Raw genomic sequence first — 23,365 nt, forward strand, 5'->3', positions numbered from 1 at the left:
TCATTCTTGCAACTTCTCTCCCTATTCAAACTCCCCTTTCATTCGTCTTGTCTCGGTCCGATTCCTTCCTTTCTGATTTGAATCTAACAGGTTCTATTTCTTTTGCCTCTCTCCATCTCTCCATCTCTAAACTGTTACTACTTTCCAAATCTATCTGTTCCTTTTTCTTCTCTCTTCAACAGTAACATTTGTTGTGTTTTGTTGGGCTTTTACATCTCTTCTTCCCAAATCAGTTATTTATCAGAGACAACACGAAATCGAGAGAGATTAGAGAAAGAGAGACCCATATGTATGTGTCATATTCACTGCATATTTTATCACTTTTCTGTTTCCTTTTGCATGATATACTTTCGATTCTCTAACAACACCAGATGATCTCTTTCTGTTTTTTTTGGATGGTCCTTTTCGGCTAGGTTTGGGAGGACGGTGGGGCATCCTAAAAAAAAGTCAAATCCTAGAATTTTTAATTGAGAAATGTAGATCAAGTCTAGATCTAAAATTTTGTACTTGACGGTTTTTTGATAGCTACCGTAGTTTTCGAGATCTAACGATTGGAAAATAGGTAGCTGAAATGAAAGAGGAGAAGTCTCAGAAAAGTTAGACTGCCCTCCCTGGCCTTCCTGGCAGAGCTATCAGAAAATGGTCAACTAATAAAATACGTAAAATTTTATGTAGATCATTTTTGCTGTTGACAACTTTTTAATAGCTATTACAGATTTTGAGATATTTGGCTTTGAAGACACGGCATCCTACTAAAGACTGTCTATTTAAAAAATCGTTGTAACTTTTGAAGTTTTAACGATACCCTAAAGTGGCCTACAAGGGAAATATGTAAAATTTTGTGTAGATCATTTTTGTAGTTTACAACTTTTTGATATCTCTTCTGGCTTTTGAGATACACACGTGCAAAGGTAGGTACCCTGAACTGTGGTTACCTGATCATCTGGTATCTCCCCTTCCACCTAAAATTGTATTGTCGAGATCTCCAAAAATGAGAAAAATGACATCACATTTTAATCTCTACTATCTTAATCTAAAACACCAATCACTAGAATCCAGTTGACCTTGTCCTTATGTTCATAGAATCAAAATCATAATTGGTCGATCGGTATTGAGTAGATCAAATGTGAAGCTTGTCTGATAAGATTAATTTGATCTGTGATAGAATGATCATCTACGCTCTGTTGCAACTCTATTCCGATAGAGCGCGGTCTGAAATTCTGAAAAATATTCGTCATGACACAATTTATCCAAAAAACATACAAATTGTTTTCAAATGCCGACACTTTGGCGAGTTAAACGAGATGGATCGCTCAAAAAAACCAAAAATCCAATTTCAATCTCTCGACTCAAATAAAAACCAGTTCTCTTTTTCACTATCTATTAAAAATTCAGCGAGCGCGCGAAGTGAAGATTAGTCATACTACGACTACCATTTTAAATCTCGGTCTTTTTTTCTCTAATAATATTTTTCTTCTCCACCTCCTTCTTGTTCTTCTTATTCTATCCATTTTCGGGCCGTGTGTCCGCCATTTGATGATCAAGTTGACCTCGAACTGTGTACCGTTCATTTGAGAGATCTCCTCTCACCCAGTAGTTCCCTCTCTCCGTCTCGTTTTCTCTATGTCTGAATGCACTCTCGTTACCGAATAGAGATGAGTGGCCTTACCGCCCACCGAATATAACTTCCTTTTCCTTTTACCTACATGTGTCTACTACCTATTTGAACAATGTTTTCAAATTCATATGTGTGTTTTCACTTTCAGTTGAATTCCATTTGTTTCTGATTTAGGGCGGAGTTTGGTGGAATTTCAGTTTTTTACCCTGAAATGTTCTGAAATTTGACAATCTGGAAATCACCTAAATTTTCTGCGAAAACCGATTGAAAATTAGAGAATTCGCATTGAATTTGTTATTGTAGTCCGTGTTTTCAGATCTACAGCGATTTTTAAAAAGTATGGCCAACTTTTTTTGAAATCTCACCGGAATTTTCAGAAATGTTTCGAAAATTATCACAAAGTTCGATTAGAAGTACTTTTGAACCGATAAATTCAAAAAGTTTGAAACATTTTTCCGAAACTGACGAAGTTTTGTTATTTGTGGAAAATTCTGAGTTTTTTTTTGAGAAAAACCATCAAAATACAACGAAAACCTCAAAAATCCGGAAAATATTATTTTATTACGAAAATTGTTCAGATTCTGATAATTTAAACTGAACGATTTCAGCGAATGACTCCTGAATGAACCCTTTTTCTACTAGACAATGAATTCGATAGGACAAACAGTCTTCTAGCGGAACAATCTCATTCCTTCTCTATTCTGTCCCTTTCTGTTAGTCTCGCGAACAAGTCAGCATAGCATATTCTTGAGAAGAAAAAGAAGAAGCCGTCGTCGTCGAGGCGCTGATTTCACTTTTCGCATTGTTCCTTTCTCTCTTCTCACACGCCTTCAAACATCTTCTTCATTTCGCTTTTCTCGTCACAAGCTTCCTTTCCAAATCGAAGAAATCGTCGATGACCCCGGTCCTCTCCTCGGCGTGAAACACAAATTTCCTCAATCATTTTAATCGTTTTTTCGCTTGTTTCAACTTATTTCTAGACTTCTCGAGTGTCTCCGTTCACCGCTTGTTTTCTGTGAGTTCTGAACCTTCTGACCTCCGTTTCGTTGAAAAATAGACAATATTTGTAAAAATATTCGTACTATTACATCGAACAAAAGCTCATCACGGCCCCGTATCGAATTGCAACAAACAAAAAGTGTCAATCAAAATCTCCTATTTCTTCTTCCCAACAGATTTTCTCACAATTACTACGCTAATTTCCTCGAAATCTTCATTTTTACACTTGCCCTTTTTTTCATTCAATTTCTCGTTGAGGCTTTTTCGAAGAAGTTACACAAAAACCGGTTACAACAGGGGGATATTCAAGGTTGAACCAGTAAAATCGAGGTCGAGAAAGTATTCGAGACATTTCACAATTACAAATTACTCACTTTTAACTCGCATTTCCATCGGGAGAAACTAGTTTTCCGGTCCAAAAAATGAGTTTTGGACTCATTTTATTACAGTGCGGTGGAGCGCATTTGCATAAACCACCATTTTTTGAGTTTTTGCTACTTTTATGCCATTTTTTGCTTCTTCTACACTCCCAACAATCGTAATTTCTTTTCTTAAAGTTTCTAAATTATCCATTTGTTTAATTGGTTTCAAATTTCAGACGTTCGCTTCGGGTCGATGTCAGAATAAATCCGAAAAAGAGAGGGCACCCAGCGAATCGTCGAAATTTCTTCATTACTCACCCCCATATCACACAGCCAAGACGGATTTTCTTGTACTATTAGAACATGTAAGTTTTGATCTTTTGAGTACAAGAATTGAAAAGAAAATCAAGTTTTTTTCAGATCACCCCCACTTATTCTCAAACGCGTGATGCGTATATCGATAGGCCGGATAGGATGGCATATTCTGGCAGTTTTGGTTTCAGTTGTACTTTCTAATGAGCATGATTCCGTAGGTTTTATACATGAAACCTCGAAAAAACTGAAAAATTTCAGCTTTGCGACGAAAAGAAGGGCGAAATATGTGCAGAACCAATACATACAGTAATACGATTAGCCAAAAGAGACGATGAATTGGCTCGACGGATAGCAGCGGATCATGATATGCATGTGAAAGGAGAACCATTTCTAGACACTCATTACTTCCTTTATCACTCGGAAACTACTCGAACACGAAGACATAAAAGAGCAATTGTGGAGAGATTGGATACGCATCCAGCGGTTGAATGGGTTGAAGAGCAGAGGCCAAAGAGAAGAGTGAAAAGAGATTATATTCTTTTGGATAACGACTCTCGACATGCTAATCCGTTCCGTCGTTCCGTTTTGAGTAGAGATGGAACTAGAAGATCGCAGAGACAGCAACCACAGTCACCGAGGGAAATACCATCACTCCCGTTCCCGGATCCATTGTATAAGGATCAGTGGTATTTGGTAGGTTTTTGTGTCGGAAATCGGAATAGAAAATGATGGAAAATGACGACAATTTACTGAAAATTGCAGCAAAAACCTGGAGAATTATTGATTTTGCTCTATTTCGAACCAGTTTTGGTTGTAAAGGCCCGGGTTAATTGGCACCAAAGTTCGAAATTTCAAAATTTTGAAATTTTTCCGCGAAAAAGCCAAATTTTTGACTATTGTACAGAATTAGAAGAAATTCTGTAAATTCATCAAAAATGGTAACATTTCTGATGAAAAATTGAAAAATTTTGGAAAAAAGGGTCATTTTTTCAAGCCGGGGGTTGACAAGTATGGTTTTGGCCATTTTCACTGAAAAAAACTGCTAACATTCAAGGAAAAGATAGAAAGATGATAAACTAGAAATTTGTACAGCAAAACAATTTCTTAAAATCATGGAAATCTGAAAATTTTCGTTTTTCAGAGTCAAATGTGAACTTCTGACGTTTCCAGAGTTTGTTGAACCACTTTTCAGTAACAAAACTATCAAAAATCACGGAAAAATTCTACAAAAAACTCTAAATCCTTGTCGAAACCCCCTTTTCTATACATAACTCGTAATTTCAGCACGGTGGAGCTGTCGGCGGATACGATATGAATGTTCGTCAAGCTTGGGTTCAAGGATACGCAGGTCGAAACGTTTCCGTATCGATTCTCGACGACGGAATACAAAGAGATCACCCGGATTTGGCAGCGAACTACGATCCATTGGCTTCCACTGATATCAATGATCACGATGATGATCCAACGCCACAGAATAATGGAGATAATAAGTGAGTTTCCATTGGGAAAACTTCCTGAAATAAGAGAAATTTCAGACACGGAACACGATGCGCCGGAGAAGTCGCCGCCATTGCTGGAAACAATCAATGCGGAGTCGGTGTCGCGTACAAAGCGAAAATAGGCGGAGTCCGAATGCTCGACGGAGCTGTCTCGGATTCTGTTGAAGCGGCGTCTCTCTCGTTGAATCAAGATCATATTGACATTTATTCGGCGTCATGGGGTCCAGAAGACGACGGAAAAACGTTCGACGGACCAGGACCACTTGCCAGAGAAGCGTTCTATCGAGGAATCAAGAATGGAAGAGGCGGAAAAGGAAATATATTCGTATGGGCCAGTGGAAATGGAGGATCGAGACAGGACTCGTGCTCGGCTGATGGCTATACGACTTCGGTCTACACACTGTCGATTTCATCGGCTACGTATGATAACCATAGGTTGGTTTTTGAATTTTTTGATAGAGAAAAGTGGAAAAAGTCATGATGTCAGTTATGGGACGTGACTTATATGATTAGAAAGCTATTAAGCCGCTGATTCCAAGTATATATTTAGTTTTAGCCCTCGAGGTCTGGTATTCGAGAAAAATGAGATCAAAGTACTGAAAAATGACAATTGTTTACCTCTCTGACACTCGAAACACTTTTCTCGTGTTAAAAAGGTAATTATTCGCCATTTTTGCAGATTTTTAAACTCATTTTTCTCGAATACCAGGCCTCGAGGGCAAAAACTGAATATACATTTCGTATCAGCATTTTCTCAGCTTTCCAGTAATATAAGTCACGTCCCATAACTCCAAACAGACTCCATGCCTGGTCCGATTGTTTGAAAATCAAACATTCCGATCTCTTAGACGATTGAAAACCGGGAAAAAAGAAAAAACATCTCAATTTATTCGCCATAACTTCCCCATTTTCAGACCATGGTACCTCGAAGAGTGTCCATCATCCATCGCCACCACCTACAGTTCCGCAGACTTCCGTCAACCAGCTATTGTCACAGTCGACGTTCCTGGAGGGTGTACCGACAAACATACGGGAACATCTGCGTCTGCGCCTCTCGCCGCTGGAATAATAGCTCTTGCTCTCGAAGCGAATCCAGAATTGACATGGAGAGATATGCAACATCTTGTCCTCCGAACTGCCAACTGGAAGCCACTCGAAAACAATCCGGGATGGTCGAGAAATGGAGTTGGAAGGATGGTGAGCAACAAGTTTGGATATGGACTCATGGATGGAGGAGCACTTGTGAATATGGCGAAGACGTGGAAGACTGTTCCAGAACAACATATATGTACCTATGAGTATAGGCTGGCTAATCCAAAGTGAGTTTTTTGGGTAAAGTTGCGCTGAAAACAGTGAAAATAAGTTAAAATTACATAATTTATACATTTCTCTTTCAGTCCCCGCCCAATCGTCGGTCGATTCCAACTCAACTTCACTCTCGACGTCAACGGATGTGAATCCGGAACGCCCGTCCTCTATCTCGAACACGTTCAAGTCCACGCGACAGTTCGTTATCTGAAACGAGGAGATCTCAAACTCACTCTATTCTCACCGTCCGGCACTCGATCCGTCCTTCTCCCACCACGTCCACAAGATTTCAATGCCAACGGATTCCACAAATGGCCATTCCTTTCAGTCCAACAGTGGGGAGAGGATCCACGTGGAACTTGGCTTCTCATGGTTGAATCGGTGACGACGAATCCCGCTGCTACTGGTAGGGAACTGAAAAAAGCTTCAAAATTAGGATCATAAGCAGGGATGTAACGGAAATTCAGAAACGGAAATTCAGAAATTTCCGACATTTTTTTTTCGAAACTTTTGATTTCCGATTTCTGAGATTTTTTTCGGAAAAACTTCGGTTCCGGAATTTCCGAAATTTCAAATATTTTCGTGATGATAAATAAATTATTTGCGCGGAATCGAAAGAAATTGCTGCAAAACCACAGTGCCAAAACCTTACAACTGTGTGAAAATTTACAGAATTTTCAATTTTTTCTGCTTATTTATAGATTTTTACAAAACTTGAAATCTGAGTTTTCGAAGTTTTCGGAATTTCCGGAAAGAATAATTCGGAATATTTCCGATAACCGAAATTTCCGGAAAAAAAATTTCAGGAATTTTTAGTTCCGCACATCCCTGCTTATCATCTCAAAATAAGACAGAAATCAAGTAAATATTAAAAAATTGTTGGAAAAAATATAATTATTTAGAATAAAGATAGCATTTTTCCAGGTACATTCCATGACTGGACCCTCCTCCTCTACGGAACCGCCGACCCCGCCCAACCAGGAGATCCAGTATACTCTGCAACACCAGCCACATCACAAGGTGTACTGTCACGTGTCCAACAACTCACTTCTCAGGTACGCACATTTTTCGAGGGATTCGGTTAGGAACCTCTTCCCTTTTGTTCTCTGTGTGTCGTGTTGTGTTTTGTCTTTTTTTTCTCTGGGACCCCTTTTCTTTAAACTTCTCTTTACGGGTGATGGTGACAGTTTTTTTTAGGATTTTAAAATATATGAAAACTCAAAAAATGGTGTGTCTGCCTGAGTGTGTGAGTGTGTGTTTTGAAAAAATAAATTATCAAAAAATACAAAAAAAAAGATCGTTTCACTATTCTCATCCATCATTGATTTTCAGTTTTTTTCATGTCAAATGTTTCCTATTTTTCACTCATTTCATTGTCCCATTGTCCATTGTCTTTCTTCCAAAAATGTCTGCGTCTCTTGTGTGTCCACACTCTCACTCTTGTCAGTGTCCGAATTGCAACAAAGAGAATTAATTTACAAAAATGCATTTTTTTCTTTCTTACCCAATTTTTCTTTTCATTTTACTGTCAATTGCTGTGAATCTTCTTTTTCTCATCTCCCCCCATCCGATTAGTTTCAATAATAGTTTCCTTTTTTCTCTAATAAATTTATGAATTGTAGATTTTTAATTTCAACTTTTCCGCTTTTTTCTCTTTTTTCATTTTCTTTACCCCCCTGCACTCTCGATATCTCTCCTGAATGGTTTGGTTCATCCTCGCACTTCATTTTTCACTTTTAATCACTTCACTGATGTCTTTTTTGGAATGCCACGACGAGCTAAGGATACGGTAGTGACATGCGTGTTTAGATTATAGTTTTTGTGCTTTATAGATTAGAGAATGAAGAAAAACTGATATAATATATATATATAAGATAGGCCTAGAGAACACTAATTTATGAGTTCAAGGAAGAATTTTTGATGGTTTTCACAAATTTTAGTTACAGATTGACTAAATTTGAGCTTGGGTTCGGTTTTGTTCTGAGTTTTGAAAATCCTCCCTAGGATGGCCTAGAGAAAAGAAAAAAGAGATTACTGTAGCTTTAAACCGATTGGTCATCTTTGTAGAAAGAAGAGTCTTTCCGGGATCAAAAAAACTTATTTTCATAAAATTTTAAGCCCTTGTAAGCTTTTTTTAAATATTCATGAGCCAAATGATCCTATTTTTCCGCTTATAGAGCCCTCTGACTTTTCCAGTTTTCTAAGTAATGAATAGCCTTAGTATAGTTTAGCATCCTGACTCTATCCCCATCCTTTCCTTCATTTTCCTTCAGAACAACAAGCCTCGTATGGAATCCTCCCCGAATGCGCAGAACTACCGTCTCCCCGCACCTCAATTCCATCCCTCCGTTCATCCTCAGTCAGCTAACTCTTATCCAACACCACCACCGTTTCACCATCATTCATTTTCAGTTACTGACTTCCGTCCGACTTACATTTCGATTTATCTCCCACCACCACCAACACGTAGATTGTTTTCAGGCTAACCACTCCGGATAGTTTTATGTATAGAAGTAGTTTTCTGAAAATCTGAAACAAAACCGAAACCCTTCCCTAGTGTCCCTTTTTACCCTAATGTCACGGAATCAGTCTTCCCACTCCTATTTCATTTTCTCTTTCCCACATGCTCGTTGTGTTTGTGATTACAGAAGCGAACGTTCTCGAAACGTCCACAGGCGTTCTCCCGCGTACGCCAAATGCCGATACCATCGGGACCGGCGCAGAGGCAATGGGTCCCGCAACGACCGCAGCCGCAGTCCGTATTCCAACAACAACAGCAGCAGCAACAGTCTGCGGCGACATTTGGCCAATGGGTATGGGATCCAGTGGCCCAGCGATGGGTATGGTCGAGACGAATCAGGAAACACGAACCCCCTTCGCAGCCGCATCGGAGGAGATACAAGCATTAGTGTTGTGTTCTTCTTCTGTATCTATATATATTATATATAACTGATTCATGTTTTTTTCTGGGAATGTCTGGATAGAGGATTTTATGTTTTTTGTATGTGGTTTTTGTCGGTTTTGGGAGTTGCACTGAAGGAAAACTGCATGCTTTTTGGGCCTCTTTCACGGGTTTTTTTCGAACGAATTCACTAGCCAGACATTCTCGATCACTCTCTCTTCTAGTACAAACTTCTCTACTTATATGAGGTGATGCAAGCGCGCTCTAGGGAATTTTAAGCGGGAATTTGAATTTCCAGTGAAAAAAATTAGGCTGAATATGCTGAAATTGATGGTGATAGTTTTGAATATGTTGACTTGCTGTAAGTCTGAGAAAGTCGGTTTGAAAAGTCTGAAATAAGGTTTTTCTTGTTTCCGCATTTTCAAATTATGTTTTTTGGACTCAGCATGTTCGAAAATGCAATCACACAAGTTTTCAGCGAATTCTGAGCACTTTTCTCACTGAAATTTCAAATTTCCCGCCTGAAATCCATTAGAGCGCATTTGCATAGCCAACTTTCTCCCCCCGGTTCCCACTTCTCAGTCAACCGTTTTTCTCCATGTTTTCTCTCTCTATCTTTCCGGTGCTCACTTTTCACATTTCTCCCACCCAAGAATTCCCCTTTTTCCCCCTCCCGGTGAATTTCTTTTTTTCTGAAAATATCTGTATTTGAAATTTGAAATTATTTAATGCATTTCCACTTCTTCTCGGTCCGCGTTTCCTCCAGGTGATGGGTATTCTCTCTCTCGTTTTTTTGTAATTAAAATCCTTCTGAATTTATGTGAATTTTCTCAGTCTTTCCAACATTTCCCCTCTCATTCCCTTTCTATGTATTTTTTGTTAAAATTTTCGTTGAAAAAAGAAGAAAAAATTGATGTAAATTGATTCTCTCTCGCTTGCTTTTTCTCATCGTTTTTTGTCGTCGTTTTGTCTTTTGGCATGGTTGGTGGGCGGAGTTTACAGGTCTAAAAATTTGATATATATGTATTTATGTCGACTATACCACTTGTCTGAAAAATTCAAAAATTCTCCCCTATGCATGCGCACTCTATTGGACTAGTCTCTTTTCTCCTCCCTGTTATCTCTGACACCCCTGCAGATCGGAATGCCCACAATTCTCGTCGTCGTTCAATTCGTCGTCATCGGACTCGTCCTCAGTGTCGTTCTCTACGCGTGTCGTCGTCAACGTGTCCGAGACTCCACGCCGCCCGTTCCAACTGCTCCTGAAGACGTGGCAATGTCGGCGTTATCGTCATCTGGAGAGTCGGAAGACGAGCAGATGCGAAAAGCGATTGCGGCGTCGATAGAGGAGGAGGCGGAGCGAAAAATGATTGAGAGAGCGTTGAGAGATTCAGGAGAACGACAGTAGATATTAGGAGTTGTTTTTTATTTGAAATGTGACAAGTGCGCTCTATAGTGAATTCAGCAGGGCGCACTTGCTACATCTTCTTACTAGTCAATTTTAGTGTTTTTCATGTTTTATTTATCACTAATTTATCGTTGAATTCGTTACGGTTGTCATTTTCATAATTTCGGGATTCAATTCCATTTCTCATTTTTGCTCAATTCGATTTTCTTCATCCCATAATTTTTCCCCGTCACGGGTTCTTCTTGTTATTCTTCCTTGCCTTTTTCTTCTCTTTGAACCGTTGAAAACGCGCTCCACCGAAATCTGGCGGAGCGCACTTGCGAACCGAAATGAAATTGTGAAAAAAAGATTCCTGAGAATGAGTTTGATTCTAATTTTTGGCATGGTTTTTGTTTTTTTTTTCTCTAAGCATGAACCTATCAGAGTGGCAAGGGTTTTGGCAATCACGCTCTACCGGAAGAGACGCCGAGAAGTTGATTTCGTTAGAGCGCGATTATCAAACCTCCGCGCTAATAACATCTTTCCGAATAATTTTTCCCGAAAAAACTTTTTTTTTTTCAATTTTTTAAAGTTTTCTCATTTCCCCACTTCTCCGCTCGACTATGAATTTCTCCCATTTTAACTCGAAAAACTCAAATTTTCAATTGAAAAAAATCCCAAAATTTTCCATGATTCTAGTCGACGGAGAATGGTGGAAACGAGACGCTTCTGGTGGATTTCTCAAAAGGAGAAAAGCCAATCGAGCCCTCATCGTGGACGTTCTCATCGTATCAATCGGGTATTTCAGCCACGTTAAAAGGCTATTTCGATCAGTTTTTTATGAAAATGTTTGGCGGAAAACCGGGAATCAATCGGCCGTGGCGATGAGATCTTTCTGAAAATTTCTGTCTTTTCTTGCTGTTGGATTTTTATCTTTGCTGTGATTTGTTTAATTTCTGGGATTTCTGTTATTAGTTGTTTTGGAGTAAGCGCGCTCTGTTGAGAATTTTTGTCAATAGAGCGCACTTACCCGAGCATCTCTAAACCACTGGGCAATTGTTTCTCTTGATTTCAATTGATTTCTCTCCGAACCCAGAAATCCGGAAAATGAAAAAATGATTTCAGCAAGAACGCAAGTCACCGCCAAGATATATCCAACGAGCTTTTCCCTAAAAAGTTTTATTCCATGTCAAAAAATCTTTTATTTTATTCTAATACTTTCACAATTTCCTACAGGTTCCCTTCGATTTTCCGCAATATTTTCCCCTTGATCCCCGTTTTTCATTTCTCTAGTCCCAGTCTTGCTCCTCCTCCCTTTTCCTGTTTATAGTGATTAGCGCGGCATACGGATTTTGCAAACGCGCTCTATCGAACTATAAATACAGTTCCGGTAGAGCGAACTTACAAAAACCGAGCCGTGTTAATATATCATATTTTTATGTTATTTTATGTCTTTTCATTTAATTGTAGGCTGACCGAATAGTTGAAAGAAATCGTGACAGTTGGGAGGTGACAGAAGAAGAGAGTTCCCATTGGCATTGGGAACATTCACGTGAATCCAAATCATCGTCATCCACGTCATCCAAATTGAACTCTTTTTCTTCTTTTTTCTCTTCTCGTCGCCGCCGCCAAACAACTCGTTCGCACGCTTTTTCTTTCAGCCATTTACAGTCAAATATTTCAATCATTCTTGTCTGTATTTTTGCTGCCATTTTTCATCGCCAATTTGCGGTTTAGTGAAAGAGAGAAACAATATGAATTTTTAATTGAATGTGTTTTATTTTGAATGTTATGAGACCGGTGGTGGCCTAACTTTCGCAAAAATTCGGCCACCACCGATCTCTGGTGAAAAACGCTTTTCAGGGTCCCGTAACGATCTACCGTAATCCTATTGCTTTTTTTCTCATTTTTTCTATCTGGTTGTTCACGTCGTGGTGTGTGTGTCTGTGCGTTTGTAATCTGTGACAAAATTATCTGTTTTTTTCCTATTCCCCGCTTTTTCATATTGTCCCCATATGGCATGATTTACCACCTTTTTTCACCCCGGTTTTTACCGAAATTTTGAATTTTTCGAAGAGAGATAAGAGTGAGAGAGAGACGCAGACACACACACACACTACAATGTCCTCAACTTGTGATTTGAAAGAAATTCTTTAAAAATGTGAAAAATGAAAAAAAAAGTTACGGTAGATCGTTACATTTTCAGGTTGAGGAGACGGCGCCGATCTCATTTCCAGACTTGACTTCTGCTGGAAATTGTCATGCAGAGTGTAATGGAGGTAAGCAGATGGCCGGGGAATGGAGAAAGTTAGGCCACCGAGTTTCATCAATATATCAAAGACAGCGTTGCTCGTTTTACTGAAAATTACTCGAAATAAAGGGGATTTTAAGAAAAATCGAAAATTGGTGGAATTTTAGAGTTCGTGGTCTAGAAACTGCAAAAGTTAGGCCACGAATTTCCGTGGTGTCTTAACGGGCTCTATGATGAGAACTATTTTAAATGTTTATTTCACGAAGAATGAGAGAGAATTCCTTTAAAAACATGGACTTTTTTCGAACCATTTTCCGACGAAACTCATAAAGCTTTCCATGGCCTAACTTTTGCAGTTTCTAGGCCACCAATTCCATTCCTTCCATCCATCTCCAATTTCCAGGTTGCACTGAATCGAACTCGGCAACATCGTGTTTCGCATGTAAACATCTGACTCAAACACTCCGAAACAAGGGTGGAAGTGGATTCAAATGTGTTCAGAAATGTGATGATACGTACTATTTGGATGGGGACAAGTGCAAAATGTGCTCATCGCACTGTCATACTTGTACCAAATCCGAGGTAAGGGAATAGTCAGATTTGGTATTTTTGATATTAGCACGGCACGCTTCTTGCAATCGCGCTCCACCGAAATGTTCTTGAAAAATCTCACATTTTCTCTGATTCTCACAATTTCGCACACAATTTTCTTCGATTGCGGTAGAGCGCGGTTGTAAAAAGCGTGCTGATAGTGAGCTAATAGGTGGGTTCTCCCAGAATTATCACTAGAGCGCAATCGATCACTGACACCTACAGTAGGACGGTCGAATTCTAATCAGCTTAATTACCCAATTAGACCCTAATTATCTATTTCCAGGTCTGCGAAACGTGCCCAGGAAGTCTTCTCCTCATCGATGTCGACAATATGCCTCACTACGATCATGGAAAGTGTGTAGAGTCGTGTCCGCCCGGTCTCGTTGCTGATTGTACGTTTTTAACTGACTTTTTGAGTTTTTCGAAAGCCCCGCCTACTTTAAAGGGAAAAACAATAAAACCTTTAAAAAAATTACAGCAAACCTCAGAAAGGAAATCAAAAATGGTAAAGAGAGTGATCATGCATCCCCCAATTTTCATTCCCTTACTTCTACACTTTTAATATTATATTTCTCCTTAATACTAAAACGCGCTCTACCGAACTCCGACAGAGCGCATTTACTACTCTTTCAAATCATAACCTCATTTTCCAGACGAATCAAATCTTGTCCAAGCGAAATGCATCTGGCGAAAAGACCTCTGTGGCGATGGATATTATATCAACGCGATCGGAAAATGCGACTTGTGTGATTCGGCGTGTGAAACGTGCACCGCCCCCGGACCGATGAGTTGTGAAAAGTGTGCGACTGGATATGGAAAAGGGTCTATTGGTTACTGTAGACCGTGTTGTACTCCAGGAACCGGAAAGAGCTGGCAGTGTGGTAAGAGACTCCGCCCACTTTTGACAGATTCTGTAAGAAATAGAAGTTTCAGAAGACTGCTCCAAACCGGATCCATCTCTAGAGACATCTAAATCATCCACCGGATACGGATGGATGTTCTGGATTTCTGTTTTATCGATTGCGGCTTGCGGATTCTGTGCTTGTAGGAAGTGTGCCAATGAAGTGAAGGGATCGAGTGTCGAGTGAGTTTTCCGCCCAAAATCACAAAATTTGAACTCAAAAAATTTCAGATACGCGCCACTTTCCCACTACAATGCCACCAATGGCGCTGTGAATTTAGGTGTGAATTCTGATGACGACGACGATGAAGAGGAAGACGATGTGTTTGTGAATGTTCCAACTTCTCAAGCTGTCTAGACCAACCTTCCCCAACATTTTTTGCCAATTTTCTAGTTTTTCGGGTATTCCATTTTTTCGAGATATTACTACGTGCAAGTGGCCTTTTCTATGTGATTTTTTTTTCAAAAATAGTTACTTTTTGTCATTTACCGGGTTTTTTATATGTTCACTTGTTAATAAATTTTTCTGTTTGTTGTTGTTTCGAGAGGTGATTCAGATTCTTTTCAATTGTAAATACACGATTTTAAACATTATCGAGTTATCGACGGAATGAAACGGGCGGGATTCCTGAAGTACTGGGAACATCACTGGGTTCTTCCTCTTCTGGAGGCGGTGGAGGAGGCGAGAAAAGACTAGATGATGGCATATTGATAATATCGTCCAGCCGGGGAAACAGAAAATTTCGTTTCTGGTTTTGGAGGTTTCCGGTTGGTTCCATTGGCGGGATAAACATGTTGAGAGTTTCTCTGGAAGAAATATTTATATTTTTATTGAAATTTTCTAGAATTACCTCAGAATTCTTTTGATATTAGTCAGAGATCGGACTGTTCTTCCGGGATTATGAGAATCGAATGGGTCTTCAATGTAAACGTCTTTCTGTTTTTCGTTTTTGACGGTTTCATTCGGGCATCTAGTTCTAAAAAGTTGAAAATTTGAAGTTTTTTCATGGCAAGACATGTCGGCGGCGACGGCAGACTCGTTTCTATGGAGAGTTTGATTTTTGTTCTTTTCTTTCGTAAAAGCTTAATTTTCTCTGGCCAAAAAAATTTTTTTCGATTAAAACACTATGAAAAACTGCAGCTTTTTTTAAATTCGAAAAACAATTATTACCGACTCTTGACTATTGAATCTCTCATCGAAATATACGTTTCTTGAAAATCGAATTCGAAATAATAATGAACAAATTCGAGGAATAGCTGAGCTGTCGATGCTTGATTTAATTGAATCTTGGGAAGATCTCTGGGAACTGAGGCGCCGAAATCCAGCAATTCGGGGTACTTTTTATCGTTTGTTGCGATGAAATTATCGTCTGAAAGCTGAAGTTTTGAAGATAAATTCATTAGATTTTTCACCTTTATACAGTTTTGATAGATTTGGAAGTATCGGTGGGTAGGCGCCACACTGAAGGAAATGGATTACGAGAATTACGAGGGCGTAGCTGGAAATTTCATCTTAAAATTGGATTTCTTTCTGGATCTTCTTCTAAAAAAAACCTATTGAATCCTCCATCTTTCGGATTTTTGACTCCGGTACTCGCCGCCCATTTCTTAACAACTGCACATAGTGTGGCGAAGCGGTGATCAATACTGAAACGATTTGGTTTTAGGCAGACTTGTCAAAAATCGGGCCGACCCGGTTCAAAAATGGGAAAATGTAGAGTAAAAGTGTTTAAATTGTTTGTGACAAATTTGAAGCTTTTCGACTGGAAACATGTATTTCTCCTAAATTCTTCCCCAAAGAATTAACAAAATTATATTTACTAACTGTACATAATGCCGAATCATGAAAGAATTATGCATAGAGGACAGAAATGGTTCCATAACCACACTAATATCACATTCGATGCCATCAGCCGTTTCTATTTGTAAAATTTGAATTTGGGCTTGAACGAGGTGAATTCCCTTCTCCCAGTTGACAAGTGGCTTGATTTGTTCGTCTTTTTCGAGAATTAATCGCACGATTTGAAGGATTTCCAGTTGCATTCTGAAAGTTTTGGTATATTAAAACTTCTGAAATTCTTTACTGTGTACCCTCTCCATTTGCAGAATCTCTCTTCTTCACTCAGTGCAATTTGCGGATAAAGTTCATCCAAGAGCCTCGCGGCCTGTGGAATATGAATTGCCACGTCGAGATCACTGTTCTTGGTGGCCAAACCTGTAACTGTACTTCCAGTTGGCACAATATTGAAGAGCCACGTGGGATTATGCTTCGAAATTATATTTTTCAGTTGGTAACACCAATTCATTTTTCGGTTGAACTCTTCTTCGGGCTGTAAAAGGAATTGGTTACTTTTTGAAATTGGAATATTTTTTATCAGACCTGCTTCGATGTATCGAAATAATCGAACATATTACATGACAATACATGGAATTCATCCTCAAAAGCGTCTAAAACTGGCGAAAATCTCTCGTTGAACTTGTGGAACGATCCGAGATTTGAACATACTTCGTATGCTATCTGATCAGCATCCCGGTTTAATGTCATAGTCGAGAGGAATTTTTCTGTAATTTTTCGTTGAAAATGAGAAAAATTCAGCGAAAATTAAAGCATTTTCCGTTTATTTCAAGCAAGTTTTCTCTCAAAAATGAGCAAGGTACAGTACCCAGTAAAACTTGTTTCGCTGCGAGACCTACGGGCGCGAAACTAAATTTTTGAAGTTCTTCGTCAAACTTTTGCAACGAATTTCTCTCGAAAATTGTTGAAAACTGCATTTCGCACTAAAATGTAACATTTTTCTCCAAAAAATACCTTTTCGCCTTCACTAAATTGCTTAAAATTACAGATGAGTGCTGATAAAATGTTTTCAACACCCATCGAAAGGTCGCTAAACCGGCTGACACTGATTCAGCAAGCTGCTGCACGAAGTGGAGCTCTCCCGGCTGCCGGACAGTTCAGGAACTCTAAATTGTCGCCGTTTGAGGTTTCTCAAATGTCTGGAGTATCGATTTCTATGGTAAAACAATGGAACATTTTCATTTTCAATTATATTTTTTCAGATCGAACGCGGAAAAATCAACAGTCGAGAATTCATTCAAGAACTCGAGTGGTTTCAACAAGAAACTTCAACCAGATGCTTTATTGACGGTGAAATGTGGACGAATGAGATTCTGGCGTATATTCCGAATGAATGGCTTGTGGAAAGCGAGACAACAGTCTGGCATACAAATGTGAAACCATTTGTTAATGATTCATTGTCTTCCATAACTTCCCCGTCATCGTCAACACAGAGAGAAGACGTCACGCCGAAGAAAGATTCATATTCATCGAGATTCGCACGAACGCTGATCAAAAATAAAGACTTCCGACGGGCGGCTCATTTCTTGGAGAAAACTATCAAAGACAACCGATCGGATCACTTTTTGTATTATAGATGCTTGTTTTTGGCATATTATCAAGAACATTTGGAGAATGATTCAGAAGGAGTTGAGAGAAAAACAAGTTTTGCAGAAGAGAAATCTCCTTTTTCGATTCTTTATCAGGTAGGATAATGTGTAAGCCGTAAAGTTAACTGAAAGAATTTTGAATAGAAATCGCTGAAAACTGTAAATGTATTGTTAATATCTGCCTTTTTCATACTTTTGCATACTTGTCAAGACCCGGCCCGGCCCGAAGGGTCGGGTATTTTATCGCCAAATTTAAAATTTCAATTTTTTCGAATTTTTTGATAATTAAAATTTTTTTCGCGAAAAAGTCAAGTTTTCGACTATCTTTTAGAATTAGAAGGGATTCTGAAAAATCATCAGAAATGTTCACATTTTCGATGAAAAACTGGAAAAGTTTCGTTTTAAAGTTTGAAAAAAATTGGTTCAATTTTTGAAGCCGGGTCTTCGGGGCTTCCCGGGCCGGACCTTGACAAGTATGTACTTTTGTAATTTTTAAAGATCAAATAAAATTACATTAAATCCCTCAAGTTTTAATTTTCAGAGAATGATTGACGAAAAACTCCGAGAAAACGACGACGTCTGGTTCGAATACTTAATGGGACTCCTCGAAGTTCAACTCGGACTCAAAGTCGAAGCAGAGAAATCCTTCCGAAGTGTCATCATCAGAGAGCCACGTCACTGGCTTGCATGGGAAGGTCTATCCCTCCTTATCTGTGACATCGAAGACGCCGACACCTTCGTGACAAGTTCTAATATCAAGTCGGTTTGGATGAGTGACTGGTTCATGGTGCTCGTTCTTCAACGATTCCATCAACACTCGATGGCAATTCAGAAGGCTGAACAGCTTGTGACACGTGGAATGACAGGGATTCCAATGATTATTACGAAGATCGCTGCTTGCTCGAATGCTCGACACGATCACGATCAGGCGATTGCAAATTTCGAAGACGTCCGAAAGATCGATCCATATCGATTGACAGATCTTCATTTGCTATCCGATTCACTCTACATCCGAAATGATCAGAGACAGTTGTCTGCGTTGGCGATGGAAGTCTACAAAGTGCACAAATTCAGATGGGAAACCTGCTGTATCGTGGCGAATTACCATGCAATGCGTCGTGACAGCGAACATGCCATCAAGTTCTTCCAGCGAGCTCTTCGTCTGAATCCTGGATTTGCTGCTCTTTGGGTTCTAATTGGTCACGAGTTTATGGAGATGAAGAATAATGCGGCGGCTTGTGTCTCTTATCGAAGAGCCATCGAAATCGATCCAGCAGATCATCGTGGTTGGTATGGACTCGGTCAGATGTATGATATCATGAAAATGCCCGCCTATTCGCTGTATTATTATCAAGAAGCTCAAAAATGCAAACCACACGATTCCCGTCTTCTGGTGGCTCTTGGAGAGGTTTATTCGAAGCTCAACAGGGTCGACGACGCTGAGAAATGCTTCACGGGCGCTTATCTATTCGGAGATGTTGAAGGAAATGCCCTGTGGAATTTGGCGAAACTGCATGAAAAGTACTGGGATAATCATCGAGCTGCACAAGTTTTCGAAGTGTTCCTAGTGGTTTATGAGCATGTGACTTCTGTTGAGGAGAAGATTATCTATGCGGTCGCATTTTTGGCGAATCACTTCTTTAAAAATGATAATTTCGAGAAAGCCGGAGAATTCGCGACGAAATGTATGGCCTATGAATCGATCTGTCAGGAAGGAAATCGTCTCTTCCGGGAGATTTCGAAAGTCCATCGACGTGAGGCAGAAAAAGCGGCTGAGAGAGGAAGAAGGTCTGGAGAAGGAACTAGCAGCCAAGGAGCAGCTCAAAATGATGAGGAGGGAGGGTGAGCTTATCTAGTTTTGAAAAAAAAAAACTAATAATAAATAACATTTCAGCGGCGAAGAGGAGATGTCCGAAGGAGAGGATGATCTTACGTTTTAATATTGCATCGATCTCAATTATTTCTCAATTCTGCTCCCCTATGTTTATATATTATACTCTATTGCATCAAATAAATTATTTTTACTTCTTTTATTCCATTTTCAACCCTTTTTGTCATGAAAAACTCTGATAGTTTGTCCTGCCTCCAAAAGTTGAAAACAACGACGCGCCGAAATTCCGCCGCGCGTGTTGTTTAGCGCAGTCAAAATAATCTCTTTCCAACGATTTTCTGTGCTTTCCTCGCCTGGTTTTCGGGTTGAAAATGAGTGAAATCTCTTATGACGGATCTTTGATTATACCCGATGATGATGCAGAAGAAACAATCGAGCCAGAAGATGCAGTCAATCCAATAGATGCGGCGTTGGCAGCAGATCTAGTCGATTCAATAAAGCCAGATGACCCTGTCGATCCAGTCGATCCAGTGGCTCCAGCAGATCCAGTGGCGCCAGTAGACCCAGTGGAGCCAGCAGCACCTCCAATGCCTCCACCACCTCCAACGCCTCCAAAACCTGCTGTAAAATGGTACGAAACGAAAAACTAAATTTGATTTTACCGCTCAAAAAGTTCCAGGAGCGACAACGCCAGTTCTCAACAGCTTATCATGCGTTTGGAGAAGTTTGTGATCAACCAGAATCTCGACAAAAGCTATAAGAAGATTGTGAGACTATAAATTTTCTGCAAAAAAAGAATGTATCACTTTTCAGGCCACCGATGGGATTTCCAGTAGTAAACGGACGTTAGAGTCACTATTGGCTCGTAACGGAGGTCATCAGAATCTGTTAAGCGAAGAAATGAGCAGAATCAACAATAAAAACTACACTTTGGACGCGAATGGACGAGTTTGTCTTGTTAAAAACCCATCGAATGAGACGAGTCGCCATCAAGAAGTATTTTGAGCTGAAAATTCATTTATTTTACTAAAAACCGGCTAGTTTCAGCTGGTAACCCTTCAAAAAGATACTCATGAACTCCGGTGTCTTCGAGAATATCTGATGTTGGCTCTGGAAGCAATTATGCATAATCATCGAGAGATGATGGTGAATTATGTGCAGACGGTCAGAGAAACGCCACGACAGATACCACAATCAGCTATTGATAATGCTATGGTGAATAGTTTGTTGTTTTCGAAAATTGCCCTTTTTACACATCTGAAATTAAATTCAGGCTAAAGCCAACACCGAAACCATTGAGGATTTCGTCCAAATGACGCTGGCCGTCGACGAAACCATTGCTCGCGAGGAGATTCGATCGGAACAACGGAAGAAACTGAAGAAATCGATTGAAGCGGAGACTTTTCTGATGCGAATGATGCTTGAAATGGAGGATATCCGAGAGGCAAACGTCGATGATTTGGTTGCATTGTGGAAGTGAGAGAATAGGATTTTTGGGGTGGAAAAAAGAGGAAATTAAAGTGTTAAGTAGAAAAAGTGTGGTATTTGGGAGTTTTTCGAGCGAATAGTCTGGAATCTTTTAATCGGACGATTGAAAAATTGCGTATAATGCTAAAGCTTGAAAATTTGCGAACAATGCATGTCGCTAAAACGTATTAACAAAGACGAAAAAAGGAAGAAAATTGTTTTTTTTGTTGTTTTTCTGTAAAACGAGTGAGCCGCTATTTTCACTCAATGTCTCATGATAGTTTCATGATGAAACCTCAGTTTCTCCCCAAATTTTCTTCAACCTCTTTATATTTCCAGATCCCATCAACGCCCTGTCACCGCCAAACAATCTCCGAACCCAGCCGTAAACAAAGCATCTGGCGACACCCCTCAAATCTAACTTCCTAAAATTCGCCTTCTCAAAAATTGCATTTTCTATTTATTTGTTCAAAACCGCTCGATTGTAATCCATGTGTCGCTTTGTCATATACCTATTATCTAGTACTAGAATCTCTCATCAACTTGTCTTCTATTCTCCAATTCATTTGTACCATTTCTCTCTTCTAAAAGTATCAAAACTTCTCCCCCCGAAAACTTGTAGACCCCCTGTGAGTCTTTCCCTTGTAATTCACTTCCACAATTGCTTTCTCTGAAATTACATACACCCGCCTGTAAATGTTTTTGTATCTATGGGAAACAAAGAATTCAAATTCAAACTAGATGAAAACGAAACTTCAAAAATTAATTTACTTTCCAATACAAATAATCAATCCATATTACGAATAGCCATGAGTTCATTCACTTTTTGCTCTTCTTTTCCTTCTTCTTCTTGTCTCCTTTTTTCTTCGACTTCTCAGTTTTCTTCATTTTGCTCTTTGGTTCCTCCTGGATTGTGACACTTTTCGACATCGTATCGTTATTTGTCGTCGGAGTTCCTGAATTCAATGTTTATGCTGATACCGTAACCCACTCTAAGCTCACCCGTTGTCTCAGTATCTCCTCCCGTCTTCTCGGTTGCTCCAGTGCTCTTTCCTTTCGATTTCTTTCCTTTTGATTTCTTCCCTCCGCCACCCTCTTCAATTCCTCGAGTCTTCCCTTTTCTTTTCATTTCTCGCTTTCGTTTCAGATGCAAGAAAGTCATGCCACCACCAATACCTATGACAAGAAGAGCTACTATGATACCAGTGAAGATACCGAGGTTTTTGATGAAAGCCCTGCAAAATTTTGAGATATTTTTAGAAATACTGGTTTCTGTCACTAACCCCCAAGAAGGGTTGTCATCACCTTCACTTTCAGAACTATTCGATGGAGAAGACGTAGCCACTACTGATGATCCATGGAACTTTGCGAACGTCGCTTCCAGAGAACTCAACGATTTCTTCGCAGATTGGAGGGCAGTCTGATATTTTGCAAAGTCCAAACCAATCGAATCGAGCTTTTCCCAAATTGGAACGTCTTTACGAAGAAGGTCTGGAGCTGAAGATGAAGGGTCATTAGCCAATTTCTCAATTGAGACGATGGCAGTCTTGAAGTCTGTGGGAATTCCATTGAAAGATGCAGCCTTATCAAAGATATCAGAATGATCGGAGAGTTTCTCGGATTTTGAAGCTTTCACAGAAAAAATGTATTGACTAATTGAAGATTTCAATGTATTGATATCTCCTCCCAATCGGCTCAACTCATCCAAACTTTTTTCTTCGTCAGAACTCAATTTCACTCGACTCGACTTCCTCTCTACATCGATCGTTCCCACTGCATGAATCAATCGCTTCATATCAACTGGATCTTTTGTCATTTGTTTCATACTAACAATTCCGCGTGTCGCCGATCCAAGAGTATCCGAATCCTTCTTCGCATCTTCCAAACTCATCAATACATCAGTTTCCTTATTTTTCAATCCCTTTATCTTATTGATCTCTCCTTCCAATGCCTTCAGTTTTGGTTGCATTTTTCCAATGTTCTGAACCAGTGATGGGAAATCAAGATTTCCTTTGTTTTTAGTCAATTGGCTGAGTTTTCGACGCAGTTTAATCACTGGTTCGATTGACTCAAACTCTCCGATTCCTCTAAGTTTAACCAGCACACCCACGAACGTATTCGAATCAGTAACGAAGGTCTTCAGTTTCTGGAAGTTTTGCGAGACTTGAGAAGCAGACTCTTTGACTGGTTGGGCTTGATTTGTTGTGCTGATAGTGAGAGCAGTTACCAAAGATTTCGTATCGGCCAACTTATCGGAAAAGCTATCCAGTTTTTCGAGCACTGCCTTGTATTCTTCACTGTCTTTCAGACGTGCAACGAATGCTACCGGATCGTCTTTATGTGTGGGATCAGTGATATTTCTAATATGCTCCAGATTCTTCTTCATGTCTTCTGTTATAGTTTCTTTCGATACTTCTACAACTGTATCAGCTGCTTCAATTTGATCGAACAGAGAAGAAATGTGTTCAATCAATGTGTTATAAGTAT

General features: G+C 39.5%; 7 protein-coding genes across 7 annotated transcripts; 4 read left to right on the top strand and 3 right to left on the bottom strand.

The window, feature by feature from the left end:
• Positions 1–3,427: 3,427 nt before the first annotated feature.
• Positions 3,428–10,411, top strand: GCK72_002745 (uncharacterized protein; the record flags this gene model as incomplete). Its single annotated transcript, XM_053723574.1, has 9 exons — positions 3,428–3,508; positions 3,553–3,987; positions 4,579–4,784; positions 4,830–5,228; positions 5,708–6,112; positions 6,191–6,507; positions 7,026–7,156; positions 8,750–8,941; positions 10,142–10,411. The coding sequence occupies 9 exons, from the start codon at positions 3,428–3,430 to the stop codon at positions 10,409–10,411; spliced, it is 2,436 nt and encodes an 811-aa protein (XP_053592219.1).
• GCK72_002746 (uncharacterized protein) lies at positions 5,771–8,903 on the bottom strand (the record flags this gene model as incomplete). The annotated part of the gene is made up of 3 exons (XM_053723575.1): positions 5,771–6,085; positions 6,335–6,515; positions 8,725–8,903. The coding sequence occupies 3 exons, from the start codon at positions 8,901–8,903 to the stop codon at positions 5,771–5,773; spliced, it is 675 nt and encodes a 224-aa protein (XP_053592220.1).
• A 688-nt stretch (positions 10,412–11,099) lies between the features above and the next one.
• On the top strand, positions 11,100–14,494 carry GCK72_002747 (uncharacterized protein; the record flags this gene model as incomplete). The annotated part of the gene is made up of 7 exons (XM_053723576.1): positions 11,100–11,189; positions 12,597–12,669; positions 13,045–13,223; positions 13,519–13,627; positions 13,889–14,116; positions 14,169–14,319; positions 14,368–14,494. The coding sequence occupies 7 exons, from the start codon at positions 11,100–11,102 to the stop codon at positions 14,492–14,494; spliced, it is 957 nt and encodes a 318-aa protein (XP_053592221.1).
• Positions 14,495–14,735: 241 nt separating this feature from the next.
• GCK72_002748 (uncharacterized protein) lies at positions 14,736–16,681 on the bottom strand (the record flags this gene model as incomplete). Its single annotated transcript, XM_003111830.2, has 8 exons — positions 14,736–14,943; positions 14,988–15,113; positions 15,308–15,506; positions 15,550–15,635; positions 15,691–15,783; positions 15,962–16,180; positions 16,228–16,466; positions 16,517–16,681. 8 exons carry the CDS (start codon positions 16,679–16,681, stop codon positions 14,736–14,738), a joined length of 1,335 nt encoding a protein of 444 aa, XP_003111878.2.
• A 298-nt stretch (positions 16,682–16,979) lies between these two features.
• Positions 16,980–19,520, top strand: GCK72_002749 (uncharacterized protein; the record flags this gene model as incomplete). Its single annotated transcript, XM_003111985.2, has 4 exons — positions 16,980–17,150; positions 17,194–17,676; positions 18,122–19,422; positions 19,475–19,520. 4 exons carry the CDS (start codon positions 16,980–16,982, stop codon positions 19,518–19,520), a joined length of 2,001 nt encoding a protein of 666 aa, XP_003112033.2.
• A 262-nt stretch (positions 19,521–19,782) lies between these two features.
• On the top strand, positions 19,783–21,299 carry GCK72_002750 (uncharacterized protein; the record flags this gene model as incomplete). Its single annotated transcript, XM_053723577.1, has 6 exons — positions 19,783–20,042; positions 20,091–20,178; positions 20,225–20,407; positions 20,459–20,626; positions 20,685–20,887; positions 21,218–21,299. 6 exons carry the CDS (start codon positions 19,783–19,785, stop codon positions 21,297–21,299), a joined length of 984 nt encoding a protein of 327 aa, XP_053592222.1.
• A 398-nt stretch (positions 21,300–21,697) lies between these two features.
• On the bottom strand, positions 21,698–23,264 carry GCK72_002751 (uncharacterized protein; the record flags this gene model as incomplete). Its single annotated transcript, XM_053723578.1, has 3 exons — positions 21,698–21,834; positions 21,881–22,113; positions 22,162–23,264. 3 exons carry the CDS (start codon positions 23,262–23,264, stop codon positions 21,698–21,700), a joined length of 1,473 nt encoding a protein of 490 aa, XP_053592223.1.
• Positions 23,265–23,365: the final 101 nt, after the last annotated feature.

This window comes from Caenorhabditis remanei, chromosome I, assembly GCF_010183535.1.
Source record: "Caenorhabditis remanei strain PX506 chromosome I, whole genome shotgun sequence".
NCBI lineage: Eukaryota > Metazoa > Nematoda > Chromadorea > Rhabditida > Rhabditidae > Caenorhabditis > Caenorhabditis remanei.